The sequence below is a fragment of the Trachurus trachurus genome (genome assembly GCF_905171665.1).
Source record: "Trachurus trachurus genome assembly, chromosome: 20".
Taxonomy (NCBI): Eukaryota; Metazoa; Chordata; class Actinopteri; order Carangiformes; family Carangidae; genus Trachurus; species Trachurus trachurus.
Genome location: NC_139911.1, coordinates 21,269,959 through 21,288,698, shown reverse-complemented (window position 1 = coordinate 21,288,698; position 18,740 = coordinate 21,269,959). Strand labels below are relative to the sequence as shown.

Here is an 18,740-nt window from a genome sequence, read left to right as displayed (position 1 = left end):
GCTGTGTTTTGAGTAAATAAATCAAAATAAGGTCAAAGGTAGGGCAAAACGTTCTACTACTGCTATAACAGAAAATAAACAATCAAATTAATATACTTGACTTAAAGAGGAACTATGGAAGTCTGGTCGCTTTTCCGCTAAGGTTTTGCTAACCCTCCTCTCCTCCATGTGCATGTGTTGATAACGAAGCCGGCGGGAAATCAATCAATAGAGCGGTAGATAATGTTATACATCATATACGATGTTACGATGTGTATATTTGTGTGGTTTAATCTGTCATAAACAAGAGATTGCAGTTTGCGAGGCGAGGTTGTGTCGCAGTGCTGCAGAGACGAGATCTGGGACACCGGGGCCCCGATCTTGCAAAGTTGTTTTTCAGCCCAAAGAGGCAATAAGTGACACGATGCACATGGAAGGAAGAGAGCCTCCGTTCTCCCTCGTAACAAGTTAAGCCATTTATTAAACCATCACGATTACTCCAAAGCTGTTTAATTAAAGTAAAAAAGTGGCATAGTTAAGCAAATCCTGCATCGTTCCTCTTTAATGCATGTAACCAGACCTTGATGCATTGCTCATCTGCACAGCATCATACTGTATATTCTGAGATTTACAGGTTAAAAGTTTCCATCACAGATCAGAGAAGCGCATACGGCTGCAACGGTAAGTTTGCTAAGTGGTCCAGAAGAGCAGCACAAAGTCACCTCTATGTAGTTCACTGCCCCTGTGGAAAAATAACTGCTCCACTTTAGGTGTTGCTATAAAGTGTCTCTGCCTTTTTCAAAACCAGAGGACAAAGTGTGACTTTGACACGTTAGGTCTGCTCTCTCTCTCTCTGCCTGCATCTGTATGACACGTTTGGCTCGGGCCGAGGCAAAGGTCGCTGTGTTGTAAGCAGATTTGCGACTGCAATCGCCAGGGCCTGTGTGTGTGCACACATGGAGGTACAGTAGGTCTACTCTGCAGCGACACACACGAGGGGGAAGCCCCGGCCCATCTGGTGTCTCTCCCTGACAACACACACAGGCGAACGCGCCCCCGCATCAGGCAAAAACCTCTGGCCCTGGGAGATCCATCGCCTTGGAGACCGGCATTTGTTCATTGAAGAAGCCGGGAGGGAACCAGGAAGCAGGAACCTCCCCGGTGACGCTCCACTGACGATGAAATGAAAACTGAGCCTCGCTCGACTCTTGACGATCTATCAGCTCAAAGATAACAGGACAGCATGTGTGAACATCTGCACTGTATCATCAGGAGGCTGTGGAGACGTTGCAGTGACGGAATCTGGCTTGTTGTTTTAACATTTCATTTCTATGGTGTGGATTTGCGAGAGGCCTTCGACACTTCAGCACATGCCGCGCTTATCTTTGATACAAGACACAAGACAAAGATGCCGTTACTTAGGATTACAAGCCAAACCCCATTAATATGTCATGGAGACAGCGTAATTACAGAGTTGTCTGCATACTCCTCCCACATGACTCCAGAGAGGATCAACGCCAGGAACGACCAAAACACTAGCCCTAAGCCCACAGGGAAGCACGAGCTGATCCCCAGGGGCTGTGAAACACACTCCTCTACACACACACAACGTCATCATGATGGCACGTCTAAAAATACGTGACACAGGAACCTGATAAAATCTTAAAAAGAATAACATGGTGGTTCAGTGCGCTCGGCAAAGATAGCACATTTTGTACCTCTGCTGGCATCCCATGCTCCTAATACAGTACGACGGGACAGAGTCCAACCAAACATGGTGTGTGTGCTGGATCGCCGCTTGTTCTTGACCTCCCGTGACATGTTCCTGTGCTCGAAAAGAGCCACGAGTCTGCTGCCGAGCTGCAGAGAGTCTGTCACTTCTACCACAGTAACCTGTGACCACACATTTACTGCCGTCTGAAACCCCTCAGCCCCACGGCCCACACACAGGTCTCCACTAGGTGAGCGTAGGGTTTGGTTCATTGAGCGGTCGTCGGTTGTTATCAGCTGTAGATGTGTGCTTGCTTACAAAGTGTGAGAATCTGTACTTGATGTCTCTGGATGTGCCAAAGTGTGAGCTCTGCAGGGGGCAGCAGGGCAGGTGCCAAGTTAAAGCAGTAGCTCAGATGTGACAGCCAAATCATTCACAAACACTTAGTGGTCGTGGTTTTAGCCAGTTGAACCAGATATCTGGAAAGGGTGGAGTATTGTCGAATGGTTTGGTGATCGGTCGACACATTCCTTTATTGTAATTAAACACAGTGCAATGCTGAGATGCTGCACATTCGCTGAGTTACAGCTGTCGGAGTCTGGAGTATATAATACATGCAAAGGCACAACTGGGATCTAAACATCTCTGCAGAGTAAATGTGACATAGTGCTGACGTGCACAGTCACACAGGTCCCAGACAGGCCGTGTCAGTATTTGCTGTTCTCACATGATTCTGATAATAAAGATAGATCAGGGCTGATATGGACCAAAAGCAATATCTTTTTTTTTTTTTTAGCTGAATGGCGATAAACAGTATATATACTTTTTTTTTCTGTTAAGTAATTATAGTTGCCCCCAAAGTGTTATAATATAGTGGCCCTAATAGCTTCATTTGTTTTTTTCCTGAGGCAAACCCTAAAAAAAAACTAGAGAATGCATTGCCTAAAGGAAATACGGGTGAATGCTGAAAGCTGAATGAGCTGAATAAATTGTTGAAACAATGCTGAATTAAGTGAAGAAATTGCTGAATCAATCTTGAAAAGATGAAACAATATCTGAAGAGTAAAAGTAAAAGAAGAAGGCTGTATGAAATGGTTGGAAATTACTTGAATTGTTGAAGATTAGTATGAATAAACTGAATGGCCGAAGTCTACACCGGTTTATTTAAAACTGACAGCTTGAAAACGTTTTTGAAACATTACTAATATAGATGAAACAATAAGTGAAGTAGAATAATATAGAAGTAGTTCAAATCTGCCCAAGGGAAGAACAAGTAAGAATAACTACATTAAAAAAAAGACAGTCAGTCAGAGATAAGCTGCTATTTGGTCTGTGGAGCCTTGATGTGTTGAACATGAAGCATCGACCATGGGGGAGCAGGTCAGACAGAAGATGAAAAAACAGCCAACATCCCCACCAATACATCAATACATGTGCAGTCAGATCATTTCAGATCATGTATATCAATCGCGCTGAGCCTATGTCTATAAATCATCAGGACTAAAACTGTAAAATCATTTCACTGAGAAGTGCTGTGGAGGTTTTTCCTACATTCCTTCTGCTGAGCACCTTCATGGTATTCCCATTTGTGTTTTAAGGCCCAGATGAACAGGAGCAGGCTTAATTACAACACTGCTGGAATGGGTTGACTCATATTTAACAAGGCCAGACTGAAATTAAACTTGATTAGCATGAGGATTCAACTGAAGCATGGTCTGCGCAGTGTCATGCATGCTTCTGTGTTGGGGTCTGTGTGGGTTGTGTGTGTGTGTGTGGGCTTCACCAACAGGAATGTAGAATGAGTAAGTTCAAGTGCATGTGAGAGCTGAGACAGATGAGTGAGCGGCGAGCCAAGTGAGCTTCCAGAGGGCAGGGCAAGCTCCTGGAGATTCCAGGCATGCCTGCATTTCCTCGGATGTCACGTGCTGCAGCGCAAACACAGCTATGCTGAGTTAATTACACAGAGCACCAAGCCGCTTACCTCTCCTCCCAATCTTTCACACTTTAGCAAAAAAAAAAACATTATTAAGGAAAGTTGAGGCAAAGTTGCTTAAAATGCCAGTGATATTAAGGGCATCACAACAGGGGGAAAATCCTTGGGCTAGCCTACACACACACACACACACAAGATTTGTATTTTCTATATTGCTCCAGGAGTCTAAATATTGTTTTGTGAGGTCTGACTGAACTCTCACCCAACAGTGATGGAAAAAAATATTATTAGAAAGCTGCCCCGTTGAGAGAATAAAGCAGAGACAATGAACACAAAGAGTTGCATTGTGATTCGCTCCCGATTCCTCAACTTAAAATAACTGACCTTTTACTGTAAACAATACAGAAACTATCAACACATACTGAATCACTCATCGGATCCGGCTGCTCTGTTGTGACCACATCAGTCGACTTGAAAGCTGAGACATCAACACCAGGCAGAGGGAATGGTTAACTGCTGAGGCCGACGTATTCAAGAAAAAAAAAGAAGCCAAATGGTGTGTGGATGGAAAAACCTGGCCTGCTGGACTGGAGATGAAAAGATGCGTTCAAGGGCCTGACTGACAGGCCGTACAAACACATAGACTCAAGACCTGCTGCCATCTCCTCTCTGTGAGCCTGTTATAAGGAGAGTTCACCCAAAATTCAAATTTCATTCATTATCTACTCACCCTCATGTCGACTAAGAGCTGTGAGAATTTTCAGAGTCCTCCGTGCCTTCTCTGAGTTACGGGGGGGGGTCCGCGCAGCAGTATGTGTCCATATAATGGTTGTCAATGGATACCAACTTTCTTCGTCCAAAAAGACACACCAAAAAACATCCAAATACCTCCATGCTGCTCGTCTGTAATGTCCGTCTTGTATTGAAGCCCCGACATGAGAAATTGTTCCGAAAAAAATTAAATGAGTCTATATTTTAAGCTTGTTTGTAGCGGAAGCTCCCAGTGTCTCGGTTCACTGATCTTCCTGTGTCAGTGCAAATCTCGCGTGATTTGCACTGACCAGCAGAACAATTTCTCATGTTGGGGCTTCAATACAAGAGGGACATTACAGACGAGCACTATGGAGGTATATGGATGTTTTTTGGTGTGTCTTTTTGGATGAAGAAAGTTGGTATCCATTGACAACCATTATATAGACAAATACTGCTACGCGGACCCCCCCGTAACTCAGAGAAAGCACGGAGGACTCTGAAAATTCTCACAGCTCTTAGTCAACATGAGGGTGAGTAGATAATGAGTGAAATTTGAATTTTGGGTGAACTATCCCGTTAACTGCTTCGCTTGTTATTTATCGCTGGCGTGAGCGCGGCATGTATGCATGAGTGTGGCACGTACATGCGTGCGCGCTGCTTTGTTGTCTCCAAAGAACCCTGCTGTGTTTTCTGTTGACCTCTCACATCTATTCTCTGTCATACACGTGAAAACCTCCACCCATCAGCAACTCTCCATCAGAAGCCTAAAACTGGTCATGTTGCACAACCACAGCCCTCACTTCAGCCTCAATAACCAATTAACCAACCCAAACCATGTAACACCGCTTCCTTCTAAATCCCTCACATCTGAAATAATCCCCCAGAACAAGCAGCCGTGGCGTGAACCTTTACAATTTTAGGAAGAAGTGGAGACTGATACATTTTTATAGATACCAATGCCATTACTGTGCTTATTGGTCAGATTCTTCTTGTTTCTGATGGGTTTGTTGTGGGGAAAGAAGCCTACGGGAGGAAAAGCATGTCTGGATATAAACATGCTGGTTGGTGGAGAAGCAGTGGCTCTGGTGCACATGGCATTCCTAGAATTGAAACCCATGTTAGATAGAAAGTTGTCTGAGCTTATTGTTGGCGTTTCCATCAAATGGCCATTTTACAGATATTACAACCAGCACTGTTGTCATCATCCGTCTCTGTGAAATGAAGCCACACACGGACTTTCTCTTGTTGCGAGTTTCCAGCTCTGTAGATGCCATACGTTTGACGTCATTGTTTTGCAACACGCAACTGTCAGAAAAACAAGCCGCCACCGATAAAAAGGAACTGATAGGAACTCCAGAGAAAGGAACTCGGAGGCATATGATTTCGATTTGGACTTTTCCCATTCTCACTGGAGGCTGCTTCATATAGAAGCTCAAACGCTGCCCCAGTTTATTCTCGTACTTCTACACAGCTATGCTGCTCAGGGTCGCTCAGTTTGTGGCTGTAGCAGACTCTCCATAGTCTGCCATACTGACTCTCATCAATTCAATCTTTGAAACTGGATAGCTTTATTTCAAATCGTCAGTTTTCACAATGCAAAATGATCCTATAAAGCTTCAAGTCACATCAAAAATATGAGATAGTTGTGTTGAAAATAGACATTACTGATAACAATGCTCAACAAAAGTTGCAGCCCATGTTAAAACAAACCCACACAGGTAAAGGAGAAAATGCAAAACTGATACATTAAAACAAATGCAATTGACCATACATTAAAATCACAATACTTTAGGATTTTTTTGTGATTTGTTCCACATGAATAAAAGCTACACAGCTCCTTGGTACAGAGTCAGACAGGATGTTGAGTTGTACGACGGGGATCTAAACAAATCTGAAGAAAAATGACCAAATCTGAATTAAAGCCTTATAAATTAAGGGACTTACGGCTTCTGACTGGAAACACACTCAAAACGCGGCTCAGTTATCACGGCATTACAGCTAAAACACATTCATCAAAGGCTTAATCTAGTCACAACAACACTGCTCTTTCCCAACATACAGACAAAGCAAACGTGTGAATATATGAGTCAGAGATAGTGGATGATAATAGGCTAAATCAATTGTGTGATCAATATGGAAAAGAAGTAGACATCACTGCAATTTAGATAAGCTGCAATGATTATTCAGTCAATAACAACGTCAGTGAGCGGGAAATTCAAATCACTGAGCTCTGCAGTTGGGCCTGTTAGTTCAGAGTATTATCTGTATTTTAACTAGGCTGAGATGCAGAAATACATGTAGAGGAAAAGTATTTATGGAAACATAAAAATGGCTGCCCAGCTGTCTCACGGGAGATGTTCAACAGAACCACGACCACCACGCTCTCACAATCTCTGATCACAGTCTGTTGAAGATTTTCCCAGATAAGTTCAGGGTCAGGGGGATTGATCAGTGTGTGCACAGACATTACTGTGACATTTTAAGACAGATTTAATTCAGTAATTGATGCTTTGGGTTTTAGAAAAATGCTATATTGTCCACTGGTTATAAAGACACAGCAGTGTTCAATAGAGAGCAACTATTTCTACTATTCAGAAAAGCTAGACATAGACGTTTGGAGACAGTCATCAATCAAGGGTGGGCTGGGTTGGGGAAAAATATTCCCCAAATGGAACCAAATGTTCGTAGATGACAGACACTGAGACTGTACGGTGGCCCTGAGAGCTCAATGTGCGCAGCAAATAAAGAAAAACACATGCAAATGGACAAACACACAGCAAATACAGAAGTGAGTGATACATTTGTGTTAATATAAGTCTTAAATAGTTATATCTTCTGACAGCAATCACTTACATAGAGTGTTTGGACCGAAACACGGGTCTGTCAGTCCCTCTGCTCTGCTCTGCTCCGAAGAGAAAACATTTATCGTATCCTACAGTTTTTATCCAATGAGGAGAGAGAACGGCATGCAGGGCTGTGTGTGCAGCCAAGGAACGCCGTGAATGTGGTGACGTAGCGACGAGGACTGTTATGGTGCGTTCAAGGAAACTCGTATTTTTCCGACCGTGAAGTGGTACCAGTTCGATCTGGTACGAGTTCACCGGTCGGAAGTTACGAGTGGCCGTTATAGTGACTTTCACCGGTAAAACAGGTCGGAAAAACACGAGTGGGTTGCCTGGAACGCTACAAAGTCGTAAGTTGTGACTTGAAGCTGTAATTTACGATTTCAAAAGCCTGCCTGGAACGCAGCATTAGCGAAAACGACCGGATCACTCACTTCTGCTTTAAGTTCACTTTATAATGGAGTATGTTAATTTATAGGCTCCTACAGTATTTGTGTGCAGATAAATGTTAAAAATCCAGACTAAAAATCGAGAGAATCGGCAATATCGTAGAATCGCAATTTAAATCTAATCGCCATCCAAAAAAATCGTAGAAGAATCGAATCGGGAGAAAAGCATATCGTCCCAGCCCTATTCATCAATTTGACAGCACCTCATGTACTGCAAAACAAAACAAAAAATATGCACATGCAAATACAGAAACGTGCTGCAAATTCAGTCAACACAATGGAAGAGTGACACAAACATGGAGGTGCAACCATAACCACAGCTGCTCAAGTTTAACCTCTCACCATCAGTATAAAAAAAGATAAAAAAAGGAAAAACCTGGCTTCACATCTGTATTTGCATCACGTGTGTCAAACTGATGGATATGTTTTCTGAATTTGCACTGTGTTTGTTTATTTGCATGAGTTCTTAAGTTGCAGTTGTGTGTTGACATGACTCATGAGCTCTTGTGCTTAACATTCCTTTGTGGGTTTGTGCCACATCTCGTAGGATTACAGAGGAGCAAGGAGCTCTGCATCAGTTATCACAAACACTATCAGTTAGATACAGCGTAGCTCCTGAGTGTGTACATGGCTACAGGACAGGAGGGAGTGGCAGGGAACAGAACAGACACAGTGCTGCTGGTTCACGGAAAGGAGAGTGCTGGACTAAACAACAATAAAACATGAGCCAATTTTTCTCAAACCTCCTGGCTCGATTTAAAGGTCCCTAAATGCTCTGCAAAAAAAAAAATCCAGAGTGGACAAAACAGGGCATTCCATGGCTCACTTGATTATTCCCACTTCCTGCTCGCAGAGACGCTCCCAACAAAAAGGAATCAACAAGAAAAACACAGGCGTCAACAAATGAGAGCGGCTCCGACCAAGACGCTGGCCGAGTGGCCCACACAAAAACAAACTTTGTGGGTCTTTGTGGAGCAACAGAGAGTCGTTCTGAACCGGCCACCTGTTTCTAAACACAATATAGAAAAGCAGGAGGAGTGTTGTGGTAGCTGTTGTGTAGAAGAAGCGGTGGTTGATTGGTTAAAGTCGGGCTTTCCATCACCGCAGCTGAATTAAAACCTTGGTTAAACGCTGCTTCTGAATCCAGGCGGTATCTTCCAATGTGAATGCAAAGTCGGGGTTTTATTGGCGATAAGAGAGCTGACGGTGAGGAACACAGACTCGTCCAAAGCCACTGGGAGAGAGGGAGAGCGCTGAGGGCGATCGGATTTCATGGTGACAGATAGAGGCCTTCAATGACTGTGTGTGGCCGGCAGATAAAGGGCAGCATTTGTTTGTGGTCAGTTTTAATGCCATCCCAGGCGACCTATTCCCCCACAGGGACATCAGCACCCTGACAGATTAGCCTCAAAAGGCCCATTTGTGTGAGTGAGTGTGTAGCGGCCGAGCGCCTGTATGATCAAAAGGTTCAGGGAGCCTTATCCGACTCCAAAGAAATGTCAGAGCTAGATTTAAACACTCTCAGCTTCACGTGTTCATCTGCAGCAGCAGCAGCAGCAGCTCTAGCTCTCCGTCCGGCTCCGTGTCCTGAACGTCACCTGTTGAAAGCGTGTGAACGCCTCAGAGAGAGAGGGTTTACTCGAGCAGAGTAAACATCTGGCACAAGACAGATAGGAACAGGATGGGAAATAACCAACCATGCACAAGGCAATTACAACCGGCTGATAAGTGACTTTTTCAGTTCCCAAGCCTCTTGATAGGCAGAGACTTACCGTGTTTCCAGGACTTTGCAATAAAGTGTAGTTTTATAAGTCTGATATTTAAAAGGGATAGTTCAACATTTTGGCAAATTGGCCCATTGTCATAATCCCTATAGTTTTAGGAGTAGGTTTGTTACTTTGATTTATCGGTCACCACGCTGTGAGATAATAACGGAACGTTATGGGAACGCGCATCAGCGGTTTTGCGTGAATTTACCTCGTTAATTTATCTTGTAACGTTCCGTTTTGGAGTTGTTGTATTGTGTATTTGATGAGTTTGATGAGGGAAACCAAGAAATCCCATGAGCCTCCGTAGCGTAGCTCTGAGCAGCTCACAGCTCTGCTCCGCCGTTCTAAAAAACAGCTTGCACCGACAAATAAAGGTAATGAACCTATTCCTAAAACTATAGGGATTATGGCAATGGGCCAATTTGCCAAACATGCTGAACTATCCCTTTAAGCTAACACACACTTATGTCACAACACCAGTCAGAAAAGCATTTTTCTTAGGTCATATAAAATCAAATGGAAACAATCAACTAGTCACCTGACCACAGTTTGTCTGCAATTGTGCCACCCTCTACACCATGACACACACAGGCCTGTGCGCTTTGAGCATAAATACACAGCTGGACGACACACACACATGCACAAAAAAAGACAAAATGGCATGAACTTGCTCATCTTGTCTGAGCTCTTAATGCCTGCTCCAGCAGGACGCGCAGTGCAGCCTCAGACTCTCCCCTATCACAAACAGCTGCCACCACCATCAATTATTCACTAGAGCTTTTGCCTCCGTGTTTACCTTTGAGACCGGCGTCCGAGGCCAGAGTGCGCGGCGGGGCGGCGGTGAGGCCGCGTCGGGTCCAAATAACGCTGCCACTGCAGTGAGGTGGGAATCGCTGGGTGTGATGTCATGTGACAGCTCGACCTCGAACAGGAAACGATACTGGACCACACAGGGTGGGACCAACAACGGTGTAATAATAATAATGTGATCGCGAGCTTCCATGTTCCTCTGCCTCATAGATTTTTAATGATCAAATCTTTCAAATGAATCTAAACAACTGATAGGTTACACAAAATGATAGTGATTTACTGTAGGTGGGATGTGAAAGCAGGGGTTGAATTCTAGAGGCAAAAATAAAAACATTTTAAGGGGATGACCCTGAGGAGTAGGTCGCTGCTGTCAAAAGAAAGAGATAAGGCAGCACATTCTCATCCTCCTCCTCACCACTGACGTGTGGCTGTGCATCAAATTGCAAATGCTGCAACAGTCTCTATTCAGCAGCATTGTTTTGCAGTGTGGGCCTGACATTACAGAGTTTACTTTGCTGCCATTTACCAGGAATTACACATTCTCTCTCAAACTGAAAGTGAAGGGAGGAGGGAGATAGTGTGTGTGTGCTTGTCAGATACGGCAAAGCAGAAGATCCATCTCGGCCGTGGTGGAGAAGTCTCCAGGGGAGCAGCTGCTCTCTGACTGCTTCTTCCCCACCTGACACTGCATATCAGTGCCCAATAGTGTTAGGAATCTGTATTATCTCACATTTCGATTCGATTCGATTCAAAACGATTTGATTCCTAATGATTTCTGCTTCAGTCTATCGGTGTGCAAAGGATCCTCATGATCTACTCCAGTCTGCTTTATAGGACAGAATGACTAAAGTGTATTTTTCACATTTATTGAGTTGTAAACATTTATCCATGCTTAGCTCAATCAAATCAAATCAAAATAAACTTCATTGTCCCCGGAGGGAAATTTGTCACACACACAACCAACACACCACACTTACAGACAGTACGACTATGTTCACAGCTCAATGGAATTGTTGAAACTGTTGCATAAAAGCAATATCACATATTGCTTTTATGCAACAGTAAGTGGAATGTTTGTGTTAATATAAGTCTTAAATAGTTCTATCTTCTGACAGCAATCACTTCTATAGAGTGTTTGGTCTGAAACACGGGTCTGTCAGTCACTCTGCTCTGCTGTAAGCTGAGGAGAAAACTTTCCTTGTATCCTACAACCTTTATCCAATGAGGAGAGAGAACGGCATAAAGGGGCGGTCCTCTCTGTGTGTGCAGCCAAGGGATGCGCGTGAATGTGGTGACGTAGGGACGAGGGCGGGGACTGCTAACTCCATCAGCTGACAGGAAGTTAGCCAAAACCACTGGATCACTTACTTCTGCTTTAAGTAACAAAATTAAAAGTACCTCTTTATTTAAAAAAAATAGTACAGTTAAACATGCTGTCTTTTAAATTCTACGGAAACGGAGGCCTACAGCCAGCAGATTTGCTTAATTTCTTAAAATCGATTTTGGGACATTTTATATCGATTCTGAATCGTATTAAATGAGAATTGCGATTCTTATGTGAATCGATTTCTTGGCACACCCCTAGTGCCCAATGCTCATGGGTGGATGGATGGATGGATGGATGGATCCAACACCAGAGTCCCTGAGGTCTGAGGATCAGTGGAGCTCAGCTACACTGGTGAGTTGCCAGAGTCCCACAACCACCCCACCCTTCTCCTGTTAATCCACCTCCGGAATAAAAATACACCCCCACCACTACCACCACCACCACCACATCACACTCACTCTTTCTCCTCTCTCACACATACACCTCCCATTACCCCTTGGTCTCTCCAGATCGGGGGGAGGGGGGCAGGCAGGATGTGAGGCCAGCTGGTCATCAGCTCAGACAAAGAAACCTGCTGAATGTGCTCTTGCATCAAAAAGAAATTCACATCTCACATTGTTGCTTCTCTGTGGCCTCCACAGCTCTGGTTCTCTCACTTTTCAGGCCTGTAACATTGGGGGGAGACTGATTTTTTTTTTTAAAGAAGAAAAAAAACACTTGTATTTTTCCTCTAGATGTTGTCCTCTACTGTCACAGTGGGGGTAGGGTCAATTACAACCGCAAACGTAATCTTCAAATCTGGCCTGTTATATCCAAACAAAAAAAACAGTCACACTGAAAATCTTATTTTAGACTCCTTCACACTCTGTGCACAAAAGCACTGCTGGCCTCCGACGAGCTGAGAGGAGGAGAGCAGGAGAGGGAGAAAGAGCTGAGGCGGAGTAACAAGGGTTTTACCGCAGAGAGGCCAATGGCAGGTGTAATTTATCTTTGGTCCTATAGCCTACTTCAGCCGCTCGCTGGGGAGAGACAAACCAGGGCTCCTCTGTAGAGTTCACTGGAAACGGGCGGCACGGCTCTATAGTACGTTGTGGAGATACAGTGTGAAGTGTACATGTCCTAGATTATTAAAGCAAACTTTGCTCAGTGAGCAGCAGAGTTATGGCTTTAAAGCCCAGCCTGCGGTTTTTACACCTTCACTAGGACAGTAAATGGGACAAAGGGCATCAACTCTCAACTCAAATCAGACAAAACCATTTTTTTCCAATCCAAGAGAAAGATATTTCTGGAACCGAGACATCAAATCAAAACACTTGACCGTTCAGGCTCGGGTAAACAATGGGCGGACCGATCCACATTCAGGAGGAGCTGAGTGAAGGGGCCTAATTTGGGTTTCACTTGACCCGAGGCTGAACACACACGAGGGACTCCGGAGAAAACGCGTCCAGGTTTTTATCAGCGCGTTGATGTTGAGACCCACATGGCAGGGAAGCAGATCCCAGAGGATGTGGTCACTGAAACGCACTGGGGGTCAAAGCTGTGGTGCTGGGGTGGAGTGGAGGTGGTGGGGAGGGGGGGGGGTGTTTTCACGGCCGGGTGAAGCCCTAATCTGCCCTTTAGCCACAGATCTGTCAGGACGCACAGAGAGGGCAACGGTGACAGCTGAGGATTAAAGAGACTGCATAGTCATCCTTCCTATTTACCATGCACATATACTCCCACTTTATTCAGGCTGCCAAGCATGTAAACATATCATCCCCCCCCCCCCCCCCCCCCCCCGCCCCATCAGACAAAAACACTCTCAGCTGCTCAACCACAGATCCTGAAAACCAAAAGCCGGTGAACTCATGAAATCAGGCATGTGTTCATTCACTCTCGTACGCTAATACCACGTGCTATTGGCTGCGGCGGTTCTCATATTTCTGGTTGTGGCAGGGAATCCGGACTGTACCCATACGGTCCTATTGGGTAATAAGACTAGGAGCAATATAAAACCTGTTTCGCAAAGTCTGGTGGGGACACACCCATCCTAGATCTGTTCCCCATTTCAACTATGGAGGAGGCAAAACAAGAACAAGTTGATATGTTTGTGCTGTACATGTGTCATCGGCGCTGGTATTAAAGCTGCACCTGCGCTCCACCTGCAAAACCGGACCCTCCCTGTGTTTTTAGGGCAGGCGGGGGCGCGGGGGGGGGCGGGGGGCTGACCGACAACTAATGTGTAAAATGATCATTCGAGTAATGATATGCTTAATGTAAGCAGTGCAATGTACACAGGAAACACTAAGAGCCATGACATTGGATATGGGAGGGGTAAGGGGAGGTTGGGGGGTGGGGGGGCGATCGGACTGGTGAATGGACTTCTTTGTAACCTGTCATGGGACTTGAGAATGGCTAAAAAGATAATTCCCCTCTTCCTCAACATGATCTTTGAAGCGGCCCTGGGTTTTTCAGAGATTCACATTCACAATCACTCCGCTGCACAACTTCTCCAAAATGAAAACTCTGAACAAACTGAATATATTCAGTGTGGGTTATTATTACTTTAAAAACCGGGCACATCACAACTACATCTACAGTTAGTGACATAAAAAAAAGAGCAAACATAAAAGCTCCATTCATTACAAACACAGGCCTGAATAATTGACCACTTTTCTCCATTACTGTTTTGGTATTTTAATTCTCCACATGGCACCTTTGTGGTTTAGATTCTTAAAAAAGGCTTCAACTAAAACAAAAGAGCCATTAAAGGAATATCTGAGATTACCGTAGTTTTTGGGCCAATGAGAGAAGCAGAGCTGTGATGCAGCATTAAGAGCTAAGGATGTATGGGCATGAGGGGAATTCCTGACCAGCTGCCGACTTAACTGGTTCTCTAAGCTTGTTTCATACAGATATGTCACACTTTACTCCATGTAATAAAATCACTGGACACCATCTCACCCTACATTAGACAAAAAAAAATTAGATTTTCTTTTTTTTCTCTCCAAACATACTTAGAACATTCCTGTGCGTCGAATTGAGACGCCATTATCGCAGAGCATTAATCTAAGATTGGTGGGCAGGGCGGTGGGGGTGAGTCACAGCAAACTTAAGAAACTGTCAGGTCGTCTAAATCTCCATCTGTTCACCGTGTTAAAACCCCTCGCAGAACAATCTCCACGCCGTCTTTCTTCCTCCCACCGGCAGCAGCAGCTACAAGTCACGCTTTATTGTTCATTATTAATTCAAAAAGACTCTGCTGTGTTTAAAATAATATAATACCTGTATTGATTTTGCCATTGTGCATTTTAGTGACTTAAAAAATGATACTGCACACAATATATTATATTCCTATGTTTGACTGGTCTGCGTGCTTGTGCCTGTGTCCCGGGACAGTTCTCGCTTTAAAAGAAGTGACAGTTTGTGGAGGTGTCACCGACCTTTGAGCCGATTATTCTCAGTGTATAGCATATGTTGTGCAGCCGACATTGTGCAGACTGTTTGTGGTGGAAGGTGGCCTCGTTTACAGACACATGGGGAGAAGTGATGAGCACAATATGACCTGGGACGTTGGATAGACGTCTAAAAATAGACGAGCAAGTCCACACAGACTCAACTGGACTTGAACACGCAGGGGACGTGGAAGCAGCACGAAATGCAAAAAGCCATTCATTCAGACCCTTACTCACTTCTGAGCTCATTATAGTAATACCATCATCATACAGTCACTGCTCTTGTTTCGAAAAACCCCGTGTCTGACCTCTCGGCGCTGCTGCTCCCCCCTCGCCCAAGCCCCCGCTGACTCTGAGGGACCGGAGAGAGAACCCATATGCTTTGTGTCTGCACGCTATGAGTTCACCGCAACCACACGAGACATTCTGTCACCATGCATTTACGTCTCCCGGTCCAGCCCAGCGCCACACGGCCAGACTGTGTCGGTTAATTGTCTGTGTGTATCTGTCACTGGGTGTTACAGGGGGGGGCAGGTACACTGTGGATGCCTGTGACGGTGCGACAGGTAGTGGAGGAATCGTCTCTGCACCGTCTGTCTGTGGGTAAGCCTCGTCGAGCAGAGGAAGGCTTCGGTTTTTGTGCCAAGAAATAGGCAGCCCTATCCCATTAACAACGTTGAAGGCAGGTTAAATATTGTCCTTTAAATTTCTCATCAGTGCCAAAATCTACAGCCAGGCCCGTGTCCCCGGGGTAGTTAAACCATCCTTCATTAAATTAGCACAAGGAGGACTGATCTAAAATAAATGTTTACGAGACAAATAAAAAGGCACGTGAAGTGTTCTCTGGAAATAAATAGTCAAAACTAGTTCCTGAGATCAATGTGTATCAATTTCCAAAAGTTGAAACAAAAAAGCTCTGTTGTGTACAATTCCCAGGAGGTAGCAGGCGGCCCAGTGTCAACACTCCAGCCTCTGTTGACCTTGAGTAGTTAAAGGGATAGTTCACCCAAAATTCAAATTTCACTCATTATCTACTCACCCTCATGTCGACTAAGAGCTGTGAGAATTTTCAGAGTCCTCCGTTCCTTCTCTGAGTTACGGGGGGGTCCGTGCAGCAGTATTTGTCCATATAATGGCTGTGAATGGATACCAACTTTCTTCATCCAAAAAGACACACCAAAAACATCCAAATACCTCCATACTGCTCATCTGTAATGTCCCTCTTGTATTGAAGCCCCGACATGAGAAATTGTTCCGCTGGTCAGTGCAAATCTCAGTGAACCGAGACACTGGGAGCTTCCGCTACAAACAAGCTTAAAATATAGACTTATTTAATTTATTTCGGAACAATTTCTCATGTCGGGGCTTCAATACAAGAGGGACATTACAGACTAGCTATGTGGAGGTATTTGGATGTTTTTTGGTGTGTCTTTTTGGACGAAGAAAGTTGGTATCCATTCACAACCATTATATGGACAAATACTGCTGCACGGAGCCCCCCGTAACTCAGAGAAGGCACGGAGGACTCTGGAAATTCTCACAGCTCTTAGTAAACATGAGGGTGGGTAGATAATGAGTGAAATTTGAATTTTGGGTGAACTATCCCTTTGACAAACTTCATTAGTGAATGTGCCACTTGTCCCTTCCACTGAACCACTAACCTAAAAGCTATGAAATGTAAGAGACTGACAATGACAATGTCCTCCACTGGTCAGCCTAGTCAGAAAAAAAGAAATCCACCGCTCCATCACAATCACAGCTAGTGTCTTGTCCTGATGGTGAACAATGCCTCAGTGAATAAAACCAAGAGAGGGTCCAGCAAGCAAATGTTTTTCTTTATTCCCCAACTGCTGTGAAGAGTTGTAAAGGGGAAACAGACAACCACTCTGTTCCTCTCTTATAATAAACTCTCTGGCAATGCAAAGAGAAGTATTGTCATGTTTTACATAGTGGGAGTGTGGGTGGGGACAGCGTCGCAACTCATTCCACGCATGCCTTCCCACACTGGCCCACTCCAACCAGCCACCACGATGCCATTACATTACTACAGTCAACATGGTGCGTGCCAGCTGTTTTGGTAAGGACTAATCCCTCTGAACATTCAGAACATACACCAGGACCTCACCGAGCCCTTCGCTGACACATCCCACCACACAGATCCACTTCTTTTCACACTTTTAGGTCAAGGGAACTCTTGCCTAAAGATAAAGGCAATAGCTGTAGTGTTTATCAAAACTTTATGACTCAATGAGTGCAAACCGTAAAAAGTAAAAAATGTACTTCTAGCAGCTATTTTATTGTTATCATGATCTACAGCACTGCAGGCCAGAATGACCAAACCCATTTCTAAGAAAACAAGGAAGGCGGTATCTGTGCTGCCAAGGAAGTACCTGAGCAGGTAGTGTCATGCAGGCTTGTTTTACTGCTTTATGGCCTAGCAAGAAACGTTTGCTGTACAAATATGTGAATAAACCACCAGTTGTGAGTGTGTGTGCGCGTGTGTTGAGATGCAGGATGAATTTAGAACAGGAAACCATCAAGCCAAGACACAAATATAGACACTGATTGACGCAGAGGAGATATTCTCGGTGCGTGAACCCCTGCTGCATACCTTTGGTAGCTCTTTGAGTTGGTTGGCATCGAGGAGCAGCTCTTCCAGGCTGCGACTGTAGCGGAAGATCTCATCGGGGACCGTCTGCAAGTTGCAATGCCGCTTGTCCACCGACTCGACGTGGCGGTTGCAGCGCCACAGGGGGATACACTTCAGCATGTCCGGCCGCCGTGGGGAATTTGGTCGCCGGTGCTACTGAAATCTCCGCATCGGAGGGGCGAAGCAGGGGGGAGAGGGGGGTCGCTGGGACAGAGAATTTTTTTTTTTGGAGTGGGTTCACTCAATGTCAAAAACACTTACTGTGTTCCCACGATGACCCTGAAAAAAAAGGAGGCCGAAATCCACTTAGAGACAAAAAATAATCCCTTCGATGTGATAGCGATATTCCCAGTTTCAGTTCAGCTGCGTTCACGGACCGTCATGTTCGTCCCAGCGTCGCCCACCCCGGAATTACAATTACACATAAACAAAACCGAGACCTCCCAATTGGCTTATTGGAGCGTTGCCCCCACTTCTTGCGCTCACTTCTCCTTCTTCTTCAACACAGACGGAGCAAGGTTAGCTTGTTCTGCTACCGCCACCATCCCCGAAGTAAGTCCGAAGCTCCGCCGTGGCGGCTAGCTGAGCGACATGCAGCCGACGACCCAGCGGTGCAGAGACGTTGCCCGGAGTGGCTCGGTCATGAGTGGCGACTGTTCACGCACATACGCAACCACTAGAGTTAGGGCACAGGTAAATGTGGGAGGGGGTATCACCGAACAGCTAACGCATCCCACGGAGCGAGTCAGCAGAGATTAACCAGCCGAGCACCGCTGCGCAAGGATGTGCTCGTCCTCACCGGCTGTGTTGTTAGCAGGCTAGTTACCGTTAGCTACCCTCGGCTAGCCGCTGCGCTGACTGAACTGAACTGAACGTCTTTGTGCCTGGCCGCTGTTAGCTGCTCGCACTTGTCTGACCACGGAAGATTCGGAAAACACCTTGGTAACCGGTGTCCGCGGTAACAACATCCAGGAAGACGGCAAAGGAAACCGCCCGGTTGTCCGCTCTTTCGGCGCGACGGAGGTGAAATGCCAGCGGCGGTAACAGTAGCTTCAGCAACAGCCGCACTTCCCTCCCCCTTG

The 18,740-nt window shown here is 45.2% G+C and overlaps 1 protein-coding gene across 1 annotated transcript in view; it reads right to left on the bottom strand.

Moving 5' to 3' along the window:
* scrib (scribble planar cell polarity protein) overlaps positions 1-18,740 on the bottom strand; it is an 84,879-nt gene extending 66,139 nt beyond the window's left edge. The window contains exon 1 of the mRNA XM_083995789.1: positions 17,620-18,740. Coding sequence (XP_083851915.1) covers positions 17,620-17,778 — 159 coding nt within the window. The 5' untranslated portion in view covers positions 17,779-18,740. The remainder of the gene's footprint in view (positions 1-17,619) is intronic.